This window comes from Doryrhamphus excisus, linkage group LG10, assembly GCF_037039965.1.
Source record: "Doryrhamphus excisus strain RoL-2023G ecotype Guam linkage group LG10, RoL_Dexc_Guam_v1.1, whole genome shotgun sequence".
Taxonomy (NCBI): domain Eukaryota; kingdom Metazoa; phylum Chordata; class Actinopteri; order Syngnathiformes; family Syngnathidae; genus Doryrhamphus; species Doryrhamphus excisus.
In genome coordinates, this window is record NC_136366.1 from 15,634,464 (window position 1) to 15,651,076 (window position 16,613).

Here is a 16,613-nt window from a genome sequence, read left to right on the forward strand (position 1 = left end):
AGGAAAGAAAGTGAATTTACGGCGGAGATTATTTTTATTATTAACAAATAAGTGTGTTTACAAAAATGTGCTGTATTTTCTTGTAATTTTAATTCATAAACACATTATAGCAAACCATTCATCCATTTTCTGTACTGTTTAGCCTCACAAGCTCAACCGGCAATCTGGATAGTGGTGTGTCGGTCATGAACGAACGGGACAAAATAACTAGTTCTTTTTTGTGAACGGAATGAACGAGGTTAGCGCCCCTAAAATACCCGTTCGGTCCTGATTAGCTGGAGAGTCAGTTCACCGTGCCTGTCTTTATCCTATCGTCGCACCTCGCTCTGTGGATGGGTGGGGTTAGCTGACTGAAAGACCGCGAGATTGACCGACACTATCGGTGACCTTGTTCATTCCGTTCATGACATTCCAAGTACTCTGTTCATTTTGTGACTCCAGACTTTTGTTGGTAAACATTCCATGCCTTCCTGTCCTGTCTGTTAGAATGCGGTCCACCTGCTTCCCTGGTGTGTGTCTGCACAGTGGGCTTGGTCCAAGAAACAAGGGGAGGCAACTGGTTGTGGCTGCTGGGCACAATGTGCCCCCCTTTACGTGAAAGAAGGTTGATCTCTGTGCTGAGGGTCTCCACCTGCTGGGCCTGTTTTCTCACCAATTCTTGAAGACGCCACACTTCATTTCTATCACTTTGTCGGCTGAAGTCTTGAAGCTGTTTATCCTGAGTGCACAAATGTAATATATGAATACATTTTATAATAGTCATACATTCATTCATTTTCTAGCGCTTTTTCCTCACGAGGGTCGCGGGGGCGCTGGAGCCTATCCCAGCTGTCTTTGGGCGAGAGGCGGGCTACACCCTGGACTGGTTGCCAGCCAATCACAGGGCACATATAGACAAACAACCATTCACACTCACATTCATACCTATGGACAATTTGGAGTCGCTAATTAACCTAGCATGTTTTTGGAATGTGGGAGGAAACCGGAGTACCCGGAGAAAACCCACGCATGCACGGAAAGAACATGCAAACTCAGAGATGGCCGAGGGTGGAATTGAACCCTGGTCTCCTAACTGTGAGGTCTGCAAGCTAACCACTAGTCTGCCGTGCCGCCTTTTAAAATAGTCATACATTTTAAATATACTTTTTTAGAAAGCATACAAATTGGTCCTCCACTGCTTACAGGGTCAAGTTACTGTACCAGCATTGAAAGCATTATTAATCATAACCATAACATATATGTGCAATATGATACATTTTCAAACCAGTTACAATTTTCTTCTGCCTTGCGTCAAGTTTCTGCTCCAGCTCTTTCTTCTGCTCAAATAGGCTATTCAAGCAAAGGAGGCGCTCTGTGTTGCTCTTTGTCCTCCCCATCAGGACCTCACGAGCCTTTTCTACTTTAATCTGACACAAAAACAAATATCAGTAAATGTAGAAAGAATGTCAACACGCAGGTAGGACACAAAAAGGTCTGCATACATCCCACTGTTTGATTTCTTTAGCGTTTGCAGCTTCTTGAAGGAGTTTTTGCTGCTTCAGCTCCTCAACCGTTCTGTTTCCTGACAGCGTCTGCAGAACCTCCAGATCCACCTCCCTCCCAAACCTCGTCATCATGAGCTGGTTGCATAGCTTCTCCAGCGCTACACCGAAACACAAATTAGTATTGGTTCTGCTGGTTGAGATCTCAAGATGTGTCTTACATCGGATCTGAACGCTCATGTCCTTGCGTTCTTGAACCAGCCTGGTATACTGCTGCCGGGCTTGACTGTAGACCTCTGTCTGCTGGTTCTTCTCCGCCTCCAGATGATTCACTTGCTCCTGCAGACGTTGCAGCTCTGTCCTGTTGAGCACCAACGCCGAGCTGAGGTCCGAAGTTGCAGGACCATCAGCATTAAACTCAATCTGGGAGCCATGTCAACGAAAAAAAGTAGCGTCAACTAAAGAAGTCTTCCATTGGTCATGTCTTATCAGTTACCTGGTGCAGACAAAGAGGAACCACAACATCTAGTTGGTTCATTTGCTGCTGTTTTTCCCTGTTAACTTGCTCCAAGTCATCCTCTGCTGCCTTGCGACTGACCTGCACGGATTTTAACTGCAAATCATAAAACATAAAAAGAGCATCGGGTCAAATCTTTAGAACGTAGACTCATGGAAATTCTTTCATGTGGTCTTCATAAAGTGGTGTGAAAAAGTGTTTAGGAGTTTCCCAAAATTGAGAAGTCCTTAATGTTCCTTTTGTTCATAACTCAAGAAGTGAGGCCTGCAGTTCTTTGGATGTTGTGGGGTCTTTTGTGACCCCCCCTTGGATCAGTTGTTGGTAATTTTGGTTGACCGGCCACTCCTGGGAAGGTCACCACTGTTCCATGTTTTCAACATTTGTGGATAATGGCTTTCAATGTGGTTCACACATAGTTTTAAACTGGTTTTGTAACCATTTCCACACTGATATATCTAACAATCAAAATTTGCAAATGATCTGAAACATTTAGGTGTGACGGACATGCAAAAAAAAAAAAAAAAAAAGAAATCAGGATGGGGGCAAACACATTTTCATAACACTGTCCAATCCAATCCACTTTATTTATATAGCACAGGGGTCTCAAACTCAATTTACTTGGGGGCCACTGGAGCTGGGGTCTGGGCAAGACTGGGCCGCATCAGGTTTTCCAAAAAAAACTAAACAAAAACGCATTTATTTAAAACAGAAAAATTAGTAAACTTTGCTTTGGTTTCGATTTTCTCCAAGAAAAGCTTTGATAAAACTGTTCTCAAATATCTTACTTTTTATTTTTATACAAAAAATAAGATGAAAAATAAATAAACAAATCAAGAATAAAGAAAATCAATCAGTAATAAATAAATAAATATAATAATAATAATAAAACGGCAAATAATAAAAACTTAAGAAACCACATATAGTTGGTGGGTAGACAAATTATTTATTAACGGTAGCCTTCAAGTTATTTCCTTTAAACTTAAATAGTCAAAAACTTACCACTTCCACACGGATAGGGAGGATAACTATTAACAGTTATTTAACCTTTAACATGAACATTAATCAAACGTAATAATTTTTTCTGGGTACATGTGTCACGCCCTGTGTGGGTTCCCTCGTGACAGTTTGTTTGGTTTCCTTTCTGGACTCTTATTTTGTATTTAACTTCCTGTTTTGCCCTGTCTTCCTTGGTTGCCTCACTCATCCACACCTGTCCCTAATTTGTATTTGTCTATTTAGTTCAGGTGTGTGCTTCTCCCTGTGTGGGATTATTGTTAGTTTGTCCGTCAGTGAGTTGAGTTGCATTTTCTTCTGCTGCTATAATAGCGAGAATAAATATTATTTTACCTGCATTTGGTCCTGCTCTCTGCATCCTTGGGTCGCACCGCAACATTGACATGCCGTACCGTGACAACATGATACCATACAGCATCCATATCAAACTTGCGTGGGCCACACTAACATTAAACTTTCATATCAAGGCGGCGGCCTCAGACTAGTGTCCTGCAGGCCACATCTGGCCCACGGGCCGCGTGTTTGAGACCCCTGATATAGCACATTTTATAAACAGTTTCCAAAGTGCTGCACAGACTAGTAAAATAAAAAGTAATAATCCAAAACTAAAAGATAATTTAAGAAATAAAATAGTAAAATACATATTAAAATATTAAAAACAAGAAGCAAAGCAATAAAAGTATAAAAAAATAAAACCAATTAAAATAAAATGAAAGAACTAAAAGACACAGGACCATACAACTCACTACGAGTTAAAAGCCATAGAATAAAAATGGGTTTTAAGACGAGACTTAAAGCTTTTGATGTGGGGGGCCTTTTTTACTTGGAAGGGGAGAGAGTTCCATAGTTTTGGGCCAACCACAGAAAAGGCTCGGTCTCCCCCTGGTCTTAAGTCTCGTCTTAGGCACCACAAGTTGGAGCTGACCCTCGGACCTCAGTGACCGCGCTGGGGAGTAAATTTGGATGAGGTCCAAGATGTATTTGGGGGCCAGCCCATTCAACGCCTTAAAAACAAACAATAAAATCTTAAAATCAATCCTAAAGCGAACATGCAACCAATGCAGGGAGGCCAGAATTGGGGTGATGTGCTCCCTCTTTTTGGTTCCTATTAAAAGCCGTGTCGCAGAGTTCTGGACTAACTGTAAGCGGGAGAGAGATTTTTGGCTAATTCCAGAGTAAAGTGCATTACAGTAGTCCAGATGTGATGAAATAAAAGCGTGCATGATTTTAGATAAAAGCAGAAGATGATAAGAACAAGATGTTATAACTGCATTAATTTGTTTATTGAGTTTAAAATCACTGCCTATTATGACGCCAAGGCTGGTGGCTGAGGGATGAATGTTGTTTTGGAAGGGGCCGAAGTCTATAGGGGGGCCTTTATAGTTGATGAGGATAGCTTCAGTCTTCTCCTCGTTAAGCCTTAAAAAGTTGTGGGCCAGCCAAGCCTTGACATCCCTTAAGCACTCGAACTGTCAGTGATTGCATGCACTACCATTCTGGAACATCTTCTAACCTTCTTAATAAGCATGTCGCATTCTCTTTCCAGAACGTCAGCACTCTTTTTCTCCTCTGCCAGCCGTTCTTCCAGGTCCAGTCGACGTTCACGAAGCTGCAGTATGTGCTCAAACAACTTCGGGTCACAATCTATGACACGAAAGTACCCGCAGGATGTATTATTTAGAAATTGTAAACAAATACTATGTCTTTCCCTTACGAGCCATTTGCTAGCAAAGTAAACAGAGAAGCACAGCTTGGCTGTATCATGCCAACAGCCAGGCTCTCTGTGACATCACAAAGGAAAAGTTTTGCAACGCCCTCTGAAACTGAGCATTTTCAGGCTTCACTTTCAAATGGGCAAACGTCATTATCTGAAACGTTGCCGTGGTTTAACACGAGAATACAACACTCTAACTACATTTATAGGTCAGAAAAGTTGGAAAAAGTATAATAGGTCCCCCTGTGAACACATTTCATTCCTGTGTAAATGCCCTTATGATTAGTTTTTTCTTTTCTCTTTTATTATCAAAGGCAAACCCTTCACCGTTTGGCGGTTAGGATTAGGGCTAGGACAGTGAAAATTTTTAGTATGCTAACATTAGCATCGTAACTTTTTTTGCCATGTTTAGGGGAAAAATTGGTTATTTCAACAACCGCTACAATGTAAGTCAGGACAGTGAAAATTGTTAGTATGCTAACATTAGCATAGTAAAAGATTTTTTTGCCAATGTTTATAGGAAAAAAATGTGTTATTTCAACAACTGCGACAATGTAAGTCAGGACATTGAAAATGGTTAGCATGCTAACATTAGCATAATAACTTTTTTCCCATATTTATGGGGAAATAATGGTTATTTCAACAACCACTACAATGTAAGTCAGGGTAGTGAAAATTGTTAGTATGCTAACATTAGCATAGTAAAATAATTTTTTTGCCAATGTTTATGGGAAAAAAATTGTTATTTCAACAACCGCAACAATGTAAGTCAGGACATTGAAAATTGTTAGCATGCTAACATTAGCATAATAACTTTTTTTCCATATTTATGGGGAAATAATGGTTATTTCAACAACCACTACAATGTAAGTCAGGACAGTGAAAATTGTTAGTATGCTAACATTAGCATAGTAAAATAATTTTTTTTGCCAATGTTTATGGGAAAAAAATTTGTTATTTCAACAACCGCGACAATGTAAGTCAGGACAGTGAAAATTGTTAGTATGCTAACATTAGCATAGTAACTTTTTTTTGCCTTGTTTATGGGAAAAAAATGGTTATTTCAACAACCGCTACAATGTAAGTCAGGACAGTGAAAATTGTTAGTATGCTAACATTAGCATAGTAAAAGAATTTTTTTTGCCAATGTTTATGGGAAAAAATGTTATTTCAACAACCGCTACAATGTAAGTCAGGGCCGTGAAAATTGTTAGTATGCTAACATTAGCATAGTTACTGTTTTTTGCCATGTTTATGGTTAATGTGGTTATTTCAACAACAGCTACAATGTAAGTCAGGGCAGTGAAAATTGCTAGTATGCTAACATTAGCAGGCTTCACTTTTACATTTTATAGGTCAGAAAAGTTGGAAAAAGCATAATAGGTCCCCCCGTGAACTCTTTGGAACACACCAAGAGGTAAAAGTACTTACCTGGAGGACATTCCTCAACAGCAGCTTCTCCCTCCGGTGTACCCCAGCTCTCATCATCATCATCATCCCAATTTTCATAATCATCAAAGTCTTCACCACTGTCATTTTCGTTTTCTAAAAATCATATTTGCAACATGAGAACAATCCAAACATACATACTACACAGCATATACTCGTGTCCCTCACCTTCATGTCCCACCTGCTCCTTTTTCTTAGCACGTTTGATTTTCTTCTTGAAAACTTTGAACAGATACTCTTCAAACTTCTTGTCATCACCCAGCGAGGCCCGAAAAGCTTTAGATACAGCTTTCTCTCTCTCCTGCACCTTCGCTATGTCTTTACGCTTCTGTTCCAGGTCCTCCTGACACTCCTCCAGCTTAGACTATAACACAAGATATGGACGAACCAATGAATCAAATCAACTCTATTTGTAGAGCACTTTTCCTGCAAAGACATGCAACACAAAGACGGCACCCCCTCAGTAGACCCGACACAGCCCCCAGTGTGGAGGACCCCCCCTGAGGAAACAGTTAAAAGCTAAAGACTAAGAGATAAAATAAGACTAAAAAGATAAAAATGTAAAAAAAAAAGTTTAAAATATTAGTTAAAAGCCTGATTAAAAAGGTGTGTCTTTAATCTTTTTTTTTAAATATCAACAGTCTCTGCAGTCCTGAGGCTCTCCGGCAGGCTGTTGGTGGGGGCCATAGTAGCTAAATGCTGCCTCACCGTGGGTTTTTGTTCTGGGTTTTGGTATCGTTAAAAGGCCAGTTTCGGAGGACCGCAGGGCCCGCGGGGGTTGATATGGTAAAAACAGATCAGACAAATAAGAAGGTGCAAGGCCGTTAAGGCATTTAAAAACCAGTAAGAGAATCTTAAAATGGATCCTGAAGCGGACGGGGAGCCAATGTAGCGACTTTAAAACTGGTGTAATGTGCTCCTGCCCGAATCAGCTGCATCAGGCACCACTTTTACCAAAGTGCACGTAAGCACCATGTGTGTACTGTGTTTGGATAATTTGCTGTGAACATGTTATAATAAATAGTGAGCATCCCACCGTCAAGTTTTTCTCCTCCTTCAGACGTATGTTGAGCTTCTCCTGCAAGGTCTTCTCATTCTTGTCCACCTCCTTAAGGAGCAGCAGTTCCTGGTAAAGCGTCAGCTGGCGAAGGTTGCCAAGTTTGAGCTTCCAGTCCAGCTTCTGTAGCTTGTTCAGGCACATCAAGTGCTCCTTGTCAAACTGATGCACCGAACTTTCAATCTAATGTTTGAAGAATCAGTACCATTCACAGTTGAGATAACCCTTAGAAGGATGTTGAGTTAAAAAGTAAAAAAGCTTACTAGACCTTCTCCAGAAGAGAATCTTGTATGTGCAGCAATTTGCTATTCTTGGTCTCCTCGCTCAGCTGTGCTTCTTGCTCCTCTGGAGGCTTGTCTTCTTCTTCTTCTTCAAGGGCTACACAGGATAACTTTGCTGTTTCATCTGCTTCTTCCAGTTCTTCCACCTCTTCTTCCAATTGCTCGAGCAAACCCACCTCCTGATTCTTCAGCTCGATGCACTGAAACCTGCAATGATCAGTAGTTCCATCAATCATTCAGCAAAAAAAAATCCTTGTCAATGCAGTGTAGAAAAACTAGGTGCATATGAGGGGTATTCATAAAAAAATTCCACAACGCACATAGTAGAAAATTGAGAATGGTGCATGCATAATATTATTCCATAATCACACTTTGGACACCATGGTTCTTGCCCGGAAAAGGGAAGAGTGCCATGTCTGGGTTGGGGATGAGATCCTGCCCCACATGGAGGAGCTCAACCACCTTGACGTTACATTCACGGGTGAGGGAAGGATGGATTGCCAGATCCATAGGTGGATTGACTCTGCATCGATCCATCATGGTGAAGATGGAACCGATCAGAAAGGCATGGCCGTTCAAATATGGTCATGAGCTTTGGGTAGTGATGGAAAGGACAAGGCAAAGCGGACAAAATGACTCCTCCAGGCAGCACGACGGTCTAGTGGTTAGTGCGCAGACCTCACAGCTAGGAGACCAGGGTTCAATTCCACCCTCGGGCATCTCTGTGTGGAGTTTGCATGTTCTCCCCGTGCATGCGCGGGTTTTCTCCGGGTACTCCGGTTTCCTCCCACATTCCAAAAACATGCTAGGTTAATTGGCAACTCCAAATTGTCCATAGGTATGAATGTGAGTGTGAATGGTTGTTTGTCTATATGCGCCCTGTGATTGGCTGGCGACCAGTCCAGGGTGTACCCCGCCTCTCGCCGGAAGACAGCTGGGATAGGCTGTCCCCCACGACCCTCGTGAGGAAAAAGCGTTAGAAAATGAATGAATGACTCCTCCATATTGAAAGTAGCCAAATAGCTAGTGAGGTGTTCAGTATTCATCCGACTGCCAGGAGACCCAGGATACGCTGGAGAAACTGTGTCTCTCAAGTGGCCTGGGTATGTCTTGGATCCTCTGGAAGGACCTGGACATAGAAGGGGAAGTCTGGGCCCCTCTGTTTAGGCTGGTGCTTCTGCAACCCAAGCTAACCCAGATAAGCAGAAGAAAATGGATGGCTGACTTGATGGATGATCTTTAATGAACACCCCTCGATATGAAAGCTGACTCCAGCACCTCTGCTCCCTCAGCACCCTGTATCTGTCCAGGAGAGCTCGGCTACATCGCTGCCTCTTGTCTGGAATTTCCTCTGGTCGTATAGCGGGTAAGGGGGGTGGACAGCGATGGAGATGGGATGGCAGAAGACTCTGGATCCTCTGTAGCTTCTGAGTTTGCATTTGGAGTTTGGCGACAAGGCGAAGTTTGGAGTCTCGCAAGGCCCAGATGTCTCTGTTCATCTCGGCCTGTTTTTCACGTATCTGATGACAGTGATGGAATAGTTTTTAAAAGTTAATCTAGCTGATAATTAGCTGATAATAATTGTAATTATGTGTGCATTACGTTATCCTCCAGGTCTTTCATCTCAGCTTTCTTTCTGTCTGCACTCATTCTCAGGTGTTTTGGTACGGTGAAGTCTTTATCCGTCTTAAGTTTCAAGTCTCCAATGTTCTCTTTGGCTTCACAGATGGCCTGTACATCTTGTGGATCCTCACAATTCTTCTTCGGTTTCTCTGCGTAACTGTGAGAACAACAAACAAAACCCAACACCACGACTCTCAGAGTAAGTCTCATAGATGCTTACATTGGTTATGATATCGTCCAACGCCACACTCACAGTTTATCCCATTCCTGCTTCCGCTTTTCAATCTTTGCTTGCGCTTGTTTAGCTTTCTCTGCAGCCTTTTGGAGCCTTTCTATCTGCCGATCTGCTAGCTTTACCCCCAAAGAACGAGTCACCAAGGTGTGAGGCACATCTTCCTCTGGGGATCAGCATTAATTCAGCGTTATTCAGTGCAATTTGACAGATAAAGCCAATATTTAAACTCTGTCTCACCATCTGTTTCGCTGCTGTCTTTTACAGGTTGGTCTTTGGATTTTCGACGTTCCCCTTGAGCTGTTTCATTGCTGCTGGAAACAGACCTGCACTGTTGTTGAATATGTACAGAAGAAAGCGCTGGAATATTATATGTGGAGACTTTGTGGCCAGTGTGGATGGCGAAGACGGTGAGTACATCAGATCCTGAAGAGCCTTTGACCCTGCAAGTAAAACACACAAAGGTCTGTGTTCAACAATATTCATCATTTATAAAATATGATGGTTAAAAAATGCGTTCACTCATGATTCAGCATTCACGACCCTGAAAATTCTCACATGTTGGTCCAAAAATATGTATTTTTTTCATCAGAAAACACATTTTATTCCTGTGTAAAATGCCCTTAAGAGCATTCGTTAGTTTGATTAGTTTTTTTCTTTTCTCTTTTATTGTCAAAAGCAAACACTTCACCATTTGGCGGTTAGGATTAGGGCTAGAACAGTGAAAAATTTTAGTATGCTAACATTAGCATAGTAACTTTGTTTTGCCAATGTTTATGGGAAAAAATATTGTTATTTCAACAACTGCGACAATGTAAGTCAGGACAGTGAAAATTGTTAGTATGCTAACATGAGCATAATAACTCTTTTTTGCCATGTTTACGGAGAAATAATGGTTATTTCAACAACCGCTACAATGTAAGTCAGGACATTGAAAATTGTTAGCATGCTAACATTAGCATAATAACTTTTTTTTGCCATGTTTATGGGGAAATAATGGTTATTTCGACAACCGCTACAATGTAATTCAGGACATTGAAAATTGTTAGCATGCTAACATTAGCATAATAACTTTTTTTGCCATGTTTATGGGAAAAAATTGGTTATTCCAACAACCGCTACAATGTAAGTCAGGACATTGAAAATTGTTAGTATGCTAGCATTAGCATAGTAACTTTTTTTTGCCATGTTTATGGAAAAAAATTGGTTATTTCAACAACTGCTACAGTGTAAGTCAGGACAGTGAAAATTGTTAGTATGCTAACATTAGTATTGTAAAAGAAAATCTTTTTGCCAATGTTTATGGGAAAAAATGTTGTTATTTCAACAACCGCTACAATGTAAGTCAGGGTTGTGAAAATTGTTAGTATGCTAACATTAGCATAGTTACTGTTTTTTGCCATGTTTATGGTTAATGTGGTTATTTCAACAACAGCTACAATGTAAGTCAGGGCCGTGAAATTGTTAGCATGCTAACATTAGCATAGTTACTGTTTTTTTTGCCATGTTTATGGTTAATGTGGCAAAAAAATGTAGTTATTTCAACCACCGCTACAATGTAAGTTAGCTAATCAGAGGAATGATGACTGAAATGGTCCACTGTATTCTTGCATGAATACAGAAAGAATTCTTAATCCAACCAAATAAAAAAATAGTACCAGTTCTGTAGTTTGTTGAGTGCGATACGGGAGTGCTCCTCTTCCCAGCTCATCTGGTCTTGGACCTCCTTCACTTTCACAGCTTTTTCTATCTCAGCCAGCTCTTCAAAACGTGGATCCAGCTGCAGCTCCTTTTGAAAATGGGAAATAACTATAAATAACTAAACAAAAAATTGCCCTCTAGTCCTTCCTAGTCGTCATATTGAAAATTGTAATGTTTGCCTTTACCGTGGGTGTTAACCGGATATGCCCTGGTAGCTCTTGGTTTTCCTTTAGCAGTTTTTCAAACATTTCCTGAATCTCACTGAGCCTTTTTCGCTTGTCAGATTTCTTCCTCTCAGCTTCCTGCCTGAGACGGTCTTTCTCCAGCTTCTGTTTTGCCGTCTCTATGCTGGAGGGTCATGTTATGTCAGGTCAGGGATTGCTTTCATAATTTTAAGTGGATTTTTGCATCGTTAAGACAAAAACATCTACTTATTCTGGTCAGGGTAAGAGCTAATAATGTACAACATGGAGCAATCTGCAGTCATATAAACATTCCAACTAATCTGCATGTTCTTGGAGTGTGTGATGGCTCCTAAGTACAAATTAAGGTACAGAAGAAAATTGATCTGAATCTTCATTTCAAGTCATGTTTTTAACATACATAACCGATATGGTCAGGGTTTTACACGTTTCGTACTCAACCTGTGGGCTGCTGGGTCATCGATGTCTTGCGCTAATTCCTCATTCTCAAAATCCACCTGTTGGAAGAATAAGGTGTAATATGTTTGATTTCTTTGACAATATACTTAATGCAAGTATTGTATTGACCCAGATGCTGTGCCTTTACCCTTGGTGAAGGAACCTTAGCCTTTTTTCTCTGGAAGGTTTTCTGCAGCTCCTCCGGAGGAAGCAGACTGAAGGAGAAGATGTTCCCATCATCTCCTGCTGTCAGCACAAAATGGTCGTCATGGCTGCAGGAGATGTTTCGTATGTGTCCATGCATGCTGTCGTGGATGCTCAGTTCCCAGTATGCCCGCATGGAGGTTAGGGAGTGGTCATTAGGGTCCAGAGGATAAACTCTGATGGAGCCTGAGTGCATGCCACAGAGCATCAGCTGCCTGTTGGAGCTGGAACACAAACATAAAGTTTAACCACTACATTAGCCAATGTAGATATGGACCTGGACATATAGTAAAAAAAGCTCTAAATGCAACAAATGATTTATTAAATTAATTTATTAAATTAAAGGGAAGGAAGATAGTAACAAGTGATAGATACGAATAAAGTGGACAGCGAGACAAGTGAACGTTACAGGGAAAAAGACACAGTGAGTCTGAGACATTTTCTGTACTTTTAAAAAAAAATCAAATTATCCATCATACCTGAAGGTGACTGAACAAATCCAGTCATCATCTCCATTATGGATCACAAGGAAGTCAAATGGCTCATCCTTATGTTGGTCTGGGTCCTCATCCTGATTGTCTGAGAACTTACAGTGGTACAAGAAACCTGAGTCGTATCCCCCCTAAAGAATAAAAATATATATATATAAACTTCTCAAAAAAGCTGACTCATATGACATACATATAATGTGTGTTTATGTATTCGTACCATAGAGAGCCAGAACTGACCCGGCTGTGAATAGAACCCCCAGTAGAGAGGACTAGGGGGGTTAGGGATATAAATAGAGGGCAACTCCTCTTCTTCGTGTGTAATTTGATTTTCCTTTCTCTCGTTCTGTCGCTTCTCATTCAAAGCTTGTCGCCTTGCTATTTCGTCCTCTCTCTGAAAGCCACAGATCCATGAAATTCATAACAGATTCGTTAGTCAGTAATTAGCAAAAAACCCAACAAACGAAAAGAGAAATACCTTGATTCGAGATTTGATGCTCTTGAAGGAGAAGGACCTTCTGGGAAGTTCAAGCAGCTCATAGGATTTGGTTTGCTTGAGGGTTTTTGGATCAGGACAAGGTACCTCCACAATATGACCATTTTGACACAAAATAAGCAACCTGTTGTCATTCTGTGTGAAAATGGGAATTTCAGAGTTATATTTTGACATGAACATACCACAACCCTTTCATCCATCCCTCTATTTTCTATACCAGTTCTCTCATTAGGGTCATAGGTGAGCTGGTGCCTATCCCAGCTGACTTAAAGGGGTATACCATGGAACAATCACAGCCAATCACAGGAAACATATGGACAACATTTCACACTTACGGACAGTTTAGTGTCTCTATTTACGGTAACCTAACATGCAAAATTATAGCAAAGAACATAAAAAAATATGTAAAAGAAAATATGTCCAGTTAGTTTGCATGCATACTTGTGATTCAGCATTCACAGCCCCGCAAATTTGCATTTTCTTGATCTAAAAAAAAACATGAATTTCTGCAGAAAGCACCTTAAGCTGATAATAATTTATAAATACATGATAATACAGGTAAAATGTACAGTATACATGAACCACTCATGTTTTTTTGTCAAGCATGGAGATTTTGCACTTTTAAGTGTTCCTTAAATGCACCACAGTTGCGGTGAGATGCAACATACATGTAACTGCTGTGACTCGATTACGTCTGTTTAATCATTTTATATTTCCATTCATTCATACTTTAAATGGGCCGCACAGTGGACGAGTGGTTAGCACGTAGCCGACAGATCGAGAAGACCTGGCTTCGATTCTCCGCTTGGCATATCTGTGTGGAGTTTAAATTTTAGGTTAATTGGCAACTCCAAATTGTCCATGAGTGTGAATGATGGTTTGTCTATATGTGCCCTGCGATTGGCTGGCGACTAGCTCAAAGTCAACTGGGATAGGTTCCAGCATACCCGTGACCCTAGTCAGGATAAGCGGCATAGAAAATGGATGACATACTTTAAATGTGTTAAATAAGTGTGTGAAACATATTGAAGAGAGAATGAGGGGAAGGAAGTTTCTGGATACTGAATACTACTCAAAACTTTTATTGCAAATGTTGATCTAAAATCAGAGCTATTTACTGTATAAACCTCTGGACTTGGGCTACATGGTGGACGCACAGGCCACACAGTTTACAGGGTACTCCGATTTCCTCCCACATTTCAAAAACATGCTAGGTTAATTGGCGACTCCATAGGTATGAATGTGAGTGTGAATGGTTGTTTGTCTATATGTGCCCTGTGATTGGCTGTACCCCCGCCTCTCGCCCGAATACGGCTGGGATAGGCTCCAGCACACCCATGACTTTTGCGAGGATAAGCGGTGGAAAACGAATGAATGAATGAACTGTCAATGCAGTATTTCACACATACAGTATCAAGTGTATCTCCATTACAACAGACTTACATGGGAATGAGGTGACCACTCCAGTACCTCTACCGGTCCCGGAACAGAGACAAAACCGATTGGCTCGTACGTTTCTCCAACATTGAAGAAGAACACAGTGCAGTCTGAGCTCTGAGGATTTTGGAAATGAACAGCAAATAAGGATGGAAAAACAACTCATTCACATTCATCCTAGCTTGAGCTTGGAAAAACATCCCTCACAATGTACTAAAGATCCCTGTATTATATTTGAATGAAACAATGCAAGTGAAAGTCTATGATTCTTACCCCTGTGGCTAATATTTTTCCATTGCATTCATATGCCATTGCAGTTACAGAAGCATTATGGGGTTTGAAGGCCTGTTTGAGACGCAGCTGGGCATCTACTTTGTAGCTGTGCACCTCTTTGGGGTCAAAAAGCTCTAGTAAGCGGACCACCCCATCTTCAAAACCCGTCACGAGCAAACTTCCAGTCTGGCTGACCTGGACACAAACATCAGAGATTGTCACCTGTGTCACACATTATCGGTGAGGAAGCAGGGTTAACGTAACGTAATGCCACACTGACCGTAAGGGGGGCCCAGTGGAGAGCAGTTCCACCCTGGCTGAAGCGGCTACAGGTCAGTTCTGTTTTTGCCAGAAAGTCAAAGACTCTGACTGAGCCTGTGAAAAAAGAGTGTAAGTCAGGGCCGTGAAAATTGTTAGTATGCTAACATTAGCATAGTTACTGTTTTTTTGGCCATGTTTATGGCAAAAAAATGTAGTTATTTCAACAACCGCTACAATCTAAGTCAGGACAGTGAACATTGTTAGTATGCTAACATTAGCAGAGTAAAAAACAATTTTTTTGCCAATGTTTATGGGAAGAAATTGGTTATTTCAACAACCGCTACAATGTAAGTCAGGACAGTGAAAATTGTTAGTATGCTAACATTAGCGTAGTAACTTTTTTTTGTCATGTTTATGGGAAAAAAATTTGTTATTTCAACAACTGCTACAATCTAAGTCAGGGCTGTGAAAATTGTTAGTATGCTAACATTAGCATAGTAACTTTTTTTGCCATGTTTATGGGGAAAAATCGGTTATTTCAACAACTGCTACAATGTAAGTCAGGACAGTGAAAATTGTTAGTATGCTAACATTAGCATAGTAAAAGAATTGTTTTTGCCAATGATTATGGGAAAAAAATGGTTATTTCAACAACCGCTACAATGTAAGTCAGGACAGTGAAAATTGTTAGTATGCTAACATTAGCATAGTAACTTTTTTTTGCCATGTTTATGGGAATAAAATTGGTTATTTCAACAACCGCTACAATGTAAGTCAGGACAGTGAAAATTGTTAGTATGCTAACATTAGCATAGTAAAAGAAATTTTTTTGTCAATGTTTATGGGAAAAAAATTTGTTATTTCAACAACCGCTACAATGTAAGTCAGGGCTGTGAAAATTGTTAGTATGCTAACATTAGCATAGTAACTTTTTTTTTGCAATGTTTATGGGAAAAAATTGGTTATTTCAACAACTGCTACAATCTAAGTCAGGACAGTGAAAATTGCTAGTATGCTAACATTAGCATAGTAAAATAATTTTTTTGGTCAATGTTTATAGGGAAAAAAATCTGTTATTTCAACAACCGCTACAATGTAAGTCAGGGCTGTGAAAATTGTTAGTATGCTAACATTAGCATAGTTACTGTATTTTGCCATGTTTATGGCAAAAAATGTGGTTATTTCAACAACTGCTACAGATCAGTTCTGTTTTTGCCAGAATGTCAAAGACTCTGACTGAGCCTGTGAAAAAAGAATGTGGATGAAGATACTATGTATCGTCATGATATAGGTTAGGTGTTACAAACAGTGTGTTTGCAGTCATCACAACAACGACTCACGATCCAGAGCAGTTGTGGCCATGAGATGACTTTTCTTGGAGACATCCATACCCTTGATTGGCCCAACGTGGAAGGAAAAGAGGCATTCGGGATCAGGAGTCTGCTCACAGAGATGTCAAACACAGTTAATGTCTGAACCTTGTGGCAGCATATAAATACAAAAATGCGCTGTCCCTTTAACAAATATTTGTCTGTGGCTGTACGATTGTACTAAAACTCACTCCGTACTAATTGCTATATACACCACTACTTTTAAAAGTTTAAATTTCAAAAATGATGTATCAGTCGGTGAAGCTTACTGTGTATTTGAATGACAGGTCCAACTTCCAAATGGCTCCAGTGGAATCCTACAAAAGCAGAAAGTAGAGTTTGGATGATTCAGGTGAGACTTGCCTATTTTCGTT

The 16,613-nt window shown here is 40.4% G+C and overlaps 1 protein-coding gene across 1 annotated transcript in view; it reads right to left on the minus strand.

The window, feature by feature from the left end:
* Positions 1 to 16,613, minus strand: part of LOC131119968 (cilia- and flagella-associated protein 44-like) — a 21,342-nt gene continuing 4,729 nt past the window's right edge. The window contains exons 9-34 of the mRNA XM_058064894.2: positions 16,509 to 16,556; positions 16,210 to 16,309; positions 14,889 to 14,983; positions 14,609 to 14,803; positions 14,342 to 14,452; positions 12,881 to 13,033; positions 12,623 to 12,796; positions 12,394 to 12,536; positions 11,859 to 12,138; positions 11,714 to 11,769; positions 11,255 to 11,417; positions 11,027 to 11,157; positions 9,609 to 9,811; positions 9,390 to 9,534; positions 9,116 to 9,293; positions 8,792 to 9,033; positions 7,501 to 7,720; positions 7,212 to 7,415; positions 6,344 to 6,539; positions 6,158 to 6,271; positions 4,526 to 4,656; positions 1,978 to 2,094; positions 1,703 to 1,904; positions 1,482 to 1,642; positions 1,272 to 1,406; positions 1 to 718 (exon numbers count right to left, since the gene is read on the minus strand). Of these exons, the coding sequence (XP_057920877.2) occupies positions 425 to 718; positions 1,272 to 1,406; positions 1,482 to 1,642; positions 1,703 to 1,904; positions 1,978 to 2,094; positions 4,526 to 4,656; positions 6,158 to 6,271; positions 6,344 to 6,539; positions 7,212 to 7,415; positions 7,501 to 7,720; positions 8,792 to 9,033; positions 9,116 to 9,293; positions 9,390 to 9,534; positions 9,609 to 9,811; positions 11,027 to 11,157; positions 11,255 to 11,417; positions 11,714 to 11,769; positions 11,859 to 12,138; positions 12,394 to 12,536; positions 12,623 to 12,796; positions 12,881 to 13,033; positions 14,342 to 14,452; positions 14,609 to 14,803; positions 14,889 to 14,983; positions 16,210 to 16,309; positions 16,509 to 16,556 (4,191 nt within the window). The 3' untranslated portion in view covers positions 1 to 424. The remainder of the gene's footprint in view (positions 719 to 1,271; positions 1,407 to 1,481; positions 1,643 to 1,702; positions 1,905 to 1,977; positions 2,095 to 4,525; positions 4,657 to 6,157; positions 6,272 to 6,343; positions 6,540 to 7,211; positions 7,416 to 7,500; positions 7,721 to 8,791; positions 9,034 to 9,115; positions 9,294 to 9,389; positions 9,535 to 9,608; positions 9,812 to 11,026; positions 11,158 to 11,254; positions 11,418 to 11,713; positions 11,770 to 11,858; positions 12,139 to 12,393; positions 12,537 to 12,622; positions 12,797 to 12,880; positions 13,034 to 14,341; positions 14,453 to 14,608; positions 14,804 to 14,888; positions 14,984 to 16,209; positions 16,310 to 16,508; positions 16,557 to 16,613) is intronic.